Source organism: Frankliniella occidentalis, unplaced genomic scaffold (assembly GCF_000697945.3).
Source record: "Frankliniella occidentalis isolate FOCC.00 unplaced genomic scaffold, Focc_3.1 Scaffold63, whole genome shotgun sequence".
Taxonomy (NCBI): Eukaryota; Metazoa; Arthropoda; class Insecta; order Thysanoptera; family Thripidae; genus Frankliniella; species Frankliniella occidentalis.
In genome coordinates this window covers 1,220,497-1,228,748 of record NW_026267193.1, presented here as the reverse complement: position 1 = coordinate 1,228,748, position 8,252 = coordinate 1,220,497, and the positions used below count along the sequence as shown (strand labels likewise).

General features: G+C 41.8%; 3 protein-coding genes across 4 annotated transcripts in view; 1 reads left to right on the top strand and 2 right to left on the bottom strand.

The window, feature by feature from the left end:
• Window positions 1–3,801, bottom strand: part of LOC113209528 (angiogenic factor with G patch and FHA domains 1) — a 32,022-nt gene extending 28,221 nt beyond the window's left edge. The window contains exons 1-8 of one of the 2 annotated variants that reach the window (XM_026427087.2): window positions 3,441–3,801; window positions 3,033–3,326; window positions 2,231–2,878; window positions 2,045–2,129; window positions 1,319–1,479; window positions 1,000–1,240; window positions 685–904; window positions 472–571 (exon numbers count right to left, since the gene is read on the bottom strand). In XM_026427087.2, coding sequence (XP_026282872.1) covers window positions 472–571; window positions 685–904; window positions 1,000–1,240; window positions 1,319–1,479; window positions 2,045–2,129; window positions 2,231–2,878; window positions 3,033–3,326; window positions 3,441–3,632 — 1,941 coding nt within the window. In that variant the 5' untranslated portion in view covers window positions 3,633–3,801. Of the gene's footprint in view, window positions 1–471; window positions 572–684; window positions 905–999; window positions 1,241–1,318; window positions 1,480–1,600; window positions 1,842–2,044; window positions 2,130–2,230; window positions 2,879–3,032; window positions 3,327–3,440 lie in introns of both variants that reach the window. The other variant, XM_026427086.2, reaches the window with a different exon arrangement.
• A 201-nt stretch (window positions 3,802–4,002) lies between these two features.
• On the top strand, window positions 4,003–6,030 carry LOC113209529 (nuclear speckle splicing regulatory protein 1). The gene is made up of 5 exons (XM_026427088.2): window positions 4,003–4,144; window positions 4,324–4,453; window positions 4,544–4,702; window positions 4,781–4,988; window positions 5,106–6,030. The coding sequence occupies exons 1-5, from the start codon at window positions 4,119–4,121 to the stop codon at window positions 5,864–5,866; spliced, it is 1,284 nt and encodes a 427-aa protein (XP_026282873.1). The 5' UTR covers window positions 4,003–4,118; the 3' UTR covers window positions 5,867–6,030.
• On the bottom strand, window positions 5,951–8,141 carry LOC113209530 (uncharacterized). The gene is made up of 6 exons (XM_026427090.2): window positions 7,695–8,141; window positions 7,142–7,357; window positions 6,831–6,996; window positions 6,620–6,749; window positions 6,385–6,535; window positions 5,951–6,308 (listed from the first exon to the last, which is right to left on the bottom strand). The coding sequence occupies exons 1-6, from the start codon at window positions 7,739–7,741 to the stop codon at window positions 5,969–5,971; spliced, it is 1,050 nt and encodes a 349-aa protein (XP_026282875.1). The 5' UTR covers window positions 7,742–8,141; the 3' UTR covers window positions 5,951–5,968.
• Window positions 8,142–8,252: the final 111 nt, after the last annotated feature.

Here is an 8,252-nt window from a genome sequence, read left to right as displayed (position 1 = left end):
CGGGGCGAGGTGGGGCGCCGTGCCTCTGCGTAAAGCTTGGTGTAAGTTGGTAATGCTCGCCGTGGGAAACTTGGTAATCCACGGCACCGGTCGCACCTCACCTCACCATCGCGTCGTGGTGAGAATGTAATAACACCGCCCCTCCCCCACTCCCTCCACACCTGTACAACTCTGCCCGCCGACCCGACGGGACAGGTCACTGCTGCGACACTAATCAATAATATGAACACTATCTCGCTAAACAAAACTCTCGAAACAGGGAAGTGGCGAGAGGAGCGTTTTGGGTGGAGGTAAACGTCTCCGCCGTGTCTACGCCGCCAGACGAGTTGGTGTGGGTGAGGGTAACCCCACGGCGGCGGGGCGGAGCGGGGCGAAGGGCGGTAAAGTTACAAGTAAAGTTACACGAGCGCGCACCACCGAGGGCATTTACAAGTGGTAGATCAAAGGGCAGCATCTCCGACGGAAACTTACGGGTTCGGTGAGGCCGGTGCCACCCTTGCCCAGGGACTCCCCTTCCTTCCAGCCCATCTTCGAGAGCATCTTGAAGCCCTTGTTGGTGGAACGAATGGACCTGAAAAAGACGCAATTGCGTAATAACCAAATGAAACCAAACCAATGCAGTATGTGAGTTCCCCTTTTAAAATTAATAAATAATTTGACGTAAGAGGCAGGGTTTTGACTTACTCTGTAGTCGATGCCACCTCCGTCTTAGCGTGCTCGTTGTGGGAGCCAACAGTCACCCGGCGGATCTCCGCGCGGTCCTCGTAGCCTGGCGCCAACTCTGCTTTGCTTTCACTGCTTCCGATACCGAACCTCTTGCGAAGTCGACGAAGTTCCTGCATTCGTTTTTCGGATTTTGATTCTCCAGTATGAGAGGGTATCGGCGCCGGCTCATATTCATCAGCTATAATGAATATGTTTTATTTCAGACATGTCATTTCTTAGTATTTTTGATTAAAATTCTCTAAACCTAAATAATTTTAGCAGTAATTTACAGACCTTTCCTTGATGCAACTACACCTGGTTCACATTCTTCACAAGTTTCCCTACCAGGATGTATGTGGCACAGCAAGTTGGTGGAACCAAGAGTGATTACTGTGCCGTGTGGGATTTCACAAGGATCACTTTCTTGCTTTGCAGCTGATAGGCGTTGCTTACTAACATAAGTCCCATTTCTACTACCATAATCGGTGAAAAAATATTTTCCACTTGATTCATCAAATGTAAATACGCCATGGTGCTAGAAACACAAAAATTTGCTGTAGCAAAAAACTCCTACAGCATTGGAAACCAAAAATGGTAATTTAGCCACACCCACCTTACTAATATTAATGTCAGGAATACAAACAGCATGGAATTTCTCCCGACCTAGTGTGCCTCCTTTACAAGTAACAATAAAAAGGTTTCCTACGTTCAAATTTCTTACTTCAGTACTTTCTACAATTATGCGCATGCAAGGAGGCCATGCTTCACTTGCTTCTGTAACCAAAGGAAATGATGATGAAAAACTGGCTTCACAATTCAATACTTGATACATATCCATAGAATTCATAAGTATGGACTGATATGAGCTTGAGAAAACACAAACAACAAGGCATACCCTCAGAAAGCCTTCGGAGTTTTTTCCATGGCTGCTCAATATTTAGATCAGGGGCATCAACAGTGGTATCAATAGCAGAAGGAATTTCTTGCATTTCTTCATTTTCCTCAATAGTGACCTTTTTGACGGATGAGTCAGTATTTTCAGTGTCACTTTCACTACTTAGCGAACATTCTCCTTCTTCCATACTATTCTCACTCCTTGAATGACTCCTATGGCGTTTCTTTTTTTTCTTTTTAGACTGGAAATAAATGTCAGTCATAAGAATGGAGCTGAACATAAAATTTTAGAGTGAACAAATCTGAGAGCTCCTGCTGCTGACCTCACAAACAAATTTTTAATTTCCATCTAGTTTTGATTCTATGTTACATTATAATTGTTCAAGCTCATATTGGCCCTACATGAATTTCAAGCAAGAATGTAAGAAAAAACTACTAAACATACCTAACACATTCTTGCGCAATCTCTCCACTGACAGTTGAGAAAATTTTTGTACAACATCATCGATGCTAGTGCTCTCACAAAATTCCTTGCACAAGAGGAATTTATTTATTAGGGTCTGGCAGCAGGATTTCTCAACAATCTAAAGAAAATTATCTCAATTTGAGGTATAGTTATGAAGTCACTTACCTTATGCTTTTTATGTTTTCCTTTTCTTTTATGTTCATTCCTAGATTCTTTGGGACTCTTTAACTCTTCCCTGCTTTCCCGTGAGCTTAAGATATCTAAAACTTCTGGATCTACAGGTGCCATAGGGTTTGAGCCAGACATTTGAAGTTCAGTCTCTTTGGTTTCTAATGGATCTGGTATTAACAAGGGAGTAGATTTTGATTTTTTCTTACTCCCTTTATCTGAACTTGTGGATTTTCTTCTAGGTTCCTTATCTAATTTGCTTGATTTCTTTTCTTTCTTTTTTGTCTCTTTTTCAGAACTAATTTGTTTCTTTTTTGTCTCTTTTTCTGAGCTAACTGATGGTGTTTTAATTTCTTTTTCTGACACAATTGATTTCTTGTTAACTTCTATTTCTGAGCAGAAAGAGTTTTGTTTCACTTCTGATCGTACGTTAAATGATTTTATCTTGATATCTGCTATTGAAGTAAATGGAACTTGGGAACTTTTTGCTGTCATAGCAACAAAAGGAATAGCTGGTTCCATCATTTGCTGGTCTGGGATAAGTTGTACAGGTGTGGCCGCATGAGAATGATACTCATATGACTTGGTCCTTTCATTATAGTACAAATATGTACCACTATTACCATCATAATATAATCCCATTTCCTGCAATGAAAGAAAAACTGTATAACAATAAGTTGAATAATGTGTAACAGGAATAATAACAGGTCCAGTGCAGTGTGATGCCAACCATGCGTCAGAATAACATAAGATTGCATACTCCTGCTGAACTCTATACGAAAAGAAAACATATACTTACAGCATTGTAATAGTAACCAGTGTTGTAATCATAATACATCCCAGACGTCTCTTCATACACAAAGCCTGTTTGCTGCATAGCACTCTCTGCCACTTTCTTCACTTCATCTGCAAGACTTATTGCTGACTTGGTGTCTGACGATGTAGCCCATTCCGAAATCTGATTGTCTGAGCTCGCTTCCCCAGCTTGCTCTAAAATGTTATTATGAGCCAGATGCTCCGTTGGTGTATCAGTCTGTGTACTGACATCTACCAGTACAGAGCCATTTTTCAAATTTAAACTGGATGATTGTTTCTGAAATCATATAAGATGTTTGGCAGAACAAAATTAGTGCAATTATCAATAACCATGAATGGGTGCATAACCTCACAGTAAGGGCGCTACAGGTAAGTTCACATAGTAACATACGTATTCCTTTAGTTTTTCGAACAACTTCACGAGAGTACACTGCTGCTTTTTGATGTGCTCATTCAGTCGCTTTATGTACAAGAGAACCTCGGGCAAATCTTTCAAAACAACTTCAAAAGAGTGAGTAAGGTCCTCCTTCAGGCAGCGCGACATAGACTCCCCTTCCTGCTCATTATCTTCCGCGGCATTCATTTTTGGAGAGACGTGCGGAGACAAGTTTTTAACAATATCAGCTAACTACATACTCCTGTACATGTGATGGGTAATGACTTTCCAACAATATCAAATACATAGAGTAAACAACATGCCTCCATTTTCGAAAGCAGACGACAAACAGTTGAAGTGAGAGAAAATAGTTCGATGTTCGTATGTTTTTGTTAGAGAAAAGTGGCGGTAGAGTTTGAAATCATAAGAGGCTTTAATATACAATATGTTCCAAGAATGTCGGGAAATACTCATGTTTTCTGGCAACTGAAGACTATCCTATCGTCTGTTTACCAGGACGTTCTTCGTCACCCAAGTCAATTAAAATCTTTGATTTACAACATTTTAATTTCAGCTGCTTGAAAGAGCCTGAACCAAACACAATTTTTCATAGCAGTAAACGAGCAGAAGTAGACGACTGGAAAAGCTCACCGGTCGGTGACTTTTTTTAACAGATTGGCTTGATTTGTTGACATGGCGAGTGGAAAAAACAACAAACAGTAGGTTGAAAACAGTTCAATAGTACTCCGATTTGTACTTTAACTATGCTCTACGTCACGCAGCCTTATCGATGATGTTTGACTCTTAATTCTCTGGGAAACAAATGCCCAACACTCATTTTTCTGTATTCTAACCTGTATATTTGGTGATGTATACTAATTCTATTGTCAATGTCCAGGTATGGGCTGATTTTGCCCACCAAAGGCTATACAGTTCGAGCCCCTACCAGAAAAAATGTCTTTGGAGATGACAGCGATTCTGACTCAGATGGGGGTGGAGGTGGTGATTGGGTTAAAAAGTCAATGAAGGTCTGTGCTATAATAAATATTGTCTTATTATTTTCATTTTTCAACTGCCCTTTTACTAATATTCTCATTTGCCATTTTTCTCATTTTTAGCTTGAGGCCCAAAAGAGTACCCTTAAACGAACAACCAAGAACCAGATGAAAAAAGCCCTTGCCGAAGACCCTACAGTATTCCAGTATGATGAAGTTTACGATGATTTAGAACAGAAGAAAGAGGAGGCCACAGCTGCCAAGAAGGGCGTTGAAAAGAAGGTAATGGAACGCTTTATGAAATGATGTTAGATGATTTATTTATTTTGAAATATTCTGCTCTAACTTTATATTTTGTAGCCTCGCTACATACAAGCTCTTCTTCAAACTGCTGAAAAACGGAAGAAAGAAAATGAGCGACGTATTGAACGCCAGGTGCAAAAAGAACGTGAAGAGGAAGGAAACCAATTTGCTGATAAAGAGAGCTTTGTTACTTCTTCGTATCGTGATAAACTGGAAGAATTTAAGAAACAGGAAGAGGAAGAACAAAGAATGGAAAGACTTGAAGGTTTGTATTTGAAAAAACTATAATCCATTAATATATAGTGGTCAAGTAATTGCTTACAATTTTGTACATACTGTACGATTCATCCTTTTTAATTGGAACCTTGTTTTCTCGTTACAGCTATTGGAGATGTTACCAAACAGAAAGATCTCACTGGATTCTATAGGCATCTTTTAAGACAGACTATGGGGGAAAGTTTGCCTGGATCAAGTGAAGCCAACAATCCAGAAAACACCAGTACAAGTGATGTTAAGGAAACTCAAGAGGACTCTGCCCCAAGTCTTAAGGATGGAAAAGCGACTGTGAAAAAGGATGAACGTAAGAAAGACCGTCATTACCGTAAACGCCGGTCCAGCTCTTCTGACAGTAGTTCTGACAATGATGATAAGCCTAAAAATCAAAAAGAGAAAAATGTTGATGCTGATTCTGATTTTACTGGTTCTGCAAGCAGTAGTTCTGAAAGTGAGAGTGGTGCTACTGGAAGTGGCTCTGAGGAAGGGGAAATTGTAAAGAAGAAGAAGAGTGACCCTCCTAAGTCTGGAAAGCCAGAAAAGGTTGAAAAGAAGAAGCGGAAGATTGATAAGGTAGATGAAAAGAAGAAAACATTTATTGAAACCCCATCTACAATTAAAGAAGAACCCCTCTCTCCGAAAGAGGCAGAAGAAGGCAAAGAGATTAATGGTGGTGAAAAGAATAATGAGGAAATGGTGGATAATGTTAAACAAGAGTCTGATTCTGATAGTGTTAGTGATAAGGTTGAAAAAGAAGTGAAACCCAAGATTGATATTTGGGCAAAGAGGACTGTTGGAGAGGCATTTGATGATGCCGTCCAAAGGTACTATGAAAGAAAAGCAGCAAGAACAGCATCAGGTAGAGCTTAACATCAACAGATTGTGACTAAATTAATTTGTGAATTTTAAATTTAAGGAAATTTACCTATTATTAATTCTTAAGTTAGTACAGGGTTCAGGTAATTCTTATTGTTACAAAACTATGTGTGTATAATTATCTTCATCATCATTGATAAGTAAATCCTCTAAATGTCTTTGGCTTTCGTCATTGTCCATGGCTCTTTCTATTCTGCCTGCTAGTTCTTGCAGCTGGCATTCCAATGGGGTGGTGGTGGTTCCAGAATTTTCGCATGCCTCACTATTTTTTCTTTGCTGCATTTTGCCCATATAGCATGTGAGCTGTGCTAGTTCTTCAAGTTCAATTTCTTTAGACATTCCTCTTCCAAGACGGACAGGTTTGATTTCATCATCCTCCTCAATATCAATTGATAAAACATGTGACAGGGCCTTCTGGAAAGTTTCAAGACTTGTACTGTAAAAGAAAAGTTGTTCCCATTGATTCTCTGTGCAGTGAGATCATTAACTGTATGAAAGGCATTATATCATACCACAGTGGATCGCAAGGGTTTAATGTTTGTTGGTATGATTCCACATAATATAAATTTGTTGCTAAATGGAGGGGCTTGGCTTGAATAAGAACAGCTGCTAATAGTGACACTATATCACTTGATGTTATGGGTGGAATGACTGCCTCATCCTCTAATGTGCAGAACAAAATACAAAATTTAGATAAAATATTAAAACTTCCGAATTAATTGGCTATGCAACGTATCTAACTCTCACCTGATGTCATTTTGTGAGTTTCTGCAATGATCCGTTTTATCTCTGCTTCTATGTAGTCTAGAGTAGAACGGAGACATCTTAGTTTGTCCAAGGGACATTTCTGGATATCCAAAGCAGCAAGCTCTACCACCTACAAAATGAACAGCTTAGTGTTTTTAATGTGACTAAATCAGTTTTTAAAATTGTTCTTGAAAGAGCTTTTAAGACTCACTGCTGCAGGAAATGAAAGAGCATATCCTTCTGGAACACCTAATTTATCTGCCGATATATTTTTTTCTGTCAAATACTGACAGTGTCTCCTAATTTTGTGGTCCTTTTCTTCATATTTTGCAAACAACTCTTGAAATACTCGATCATGAACTTGTGATAAAATAGCACTGTAAAAATAATTATTTAAACATTAATGCTCAAAGATCAAATTCAAATTAGTAACTCAGTGTTTTTACATGTTAAGAAATTTATCTTTATACCTTACAGTGGCAAAAGAAACACACTAAAACAACCTAAACAAATATAACTTACTTTTCAAGAGCAGCCGTTAATGTGTTTTGGAAGGCACGGTCTTGTTGCTGTGCTAGTGGAAGCTGACTCATTATTTCACTCCAGTGATTAACAACTTCTTTCCGAAATCGCTCTGGACCCAAGTTATCGCCCTCATACATTGGCGCTTGGAGGTTGCCTATGCTCATTTCCAGTCTCGAAGTGTACCAATCAAATTGGCTTAAAAATGCCTGAGCACTGAAATCAGGAATATGTTTTGGTTAGGCCGTGCATTGTGCGTTCCGGTACTGCGGACTGCGGGGATGGTGCTTCCCCGCGACCCTCGCGTCCTCGAGTCGAGGGCGATTAGGGCTCTCTCTAGCCGATCCCTGCCCCCCCCCCCCCGTACCTAGGCTGCCCGTTGCATATTTCTGACTGAAGCAATAATCAGTGCTTATCTGGCCGACCCAAAGGCTAGGGCCCAACGCGACGGACCGCGGGGCTCGGCCGGCCGATGTGATTCTCTCTATTCCCTCTGGCCCAGGTGGAACACAAACACTCGAGCAAAGAGAGTCAAAAGAGCGACATCACTTACTCGGCGAGAGAGGACAGATTCACGTTCTCTTCGTCCGCCTGCAGCATCTCGGCAGATGCTGGTCTGGTCAGGGCTGGGGACTCTCCCGAAGCAGGCAAAGAAGGGGAGCGCGAGAGAGACGGTCGCGGATGCCTCGGCCTGCCGACGCGTCGTGCAGAGCTCTGCGGCCGCTTTTAGTGCCATCACATCATGCGCGCGTCGCCCCGCGGTGGCTTTGGTCGCAAACGCTCCCCGAGTGCTGACGCGCGCTGCAGCAAGAGCGCTGAGCAGAGCAAGTGCGGCCCCGCGAGCGGTCAGCGAACCGTCACCGACCACCCTATACTATACACCCGCCGTGCAAAAGTGGCGTGTCTCTCATTCAGAACAAACAAAAGTGAGGTGGTCGTTACAGCAGTTACAGTCGCCGCGCGCTTTCCTGCTATCGGGCGACCCCGGCGCAGCCAGCTCGGAGCGCCTTGTAGCGGAAGGATAGGCCACCCCGCGAGACAGCGGGACGAGACGGGACTGCCTACCCCGCCAGGGGCTCGCTCCGGTGAGCTGCTAGGCGGGCGGGCGGGC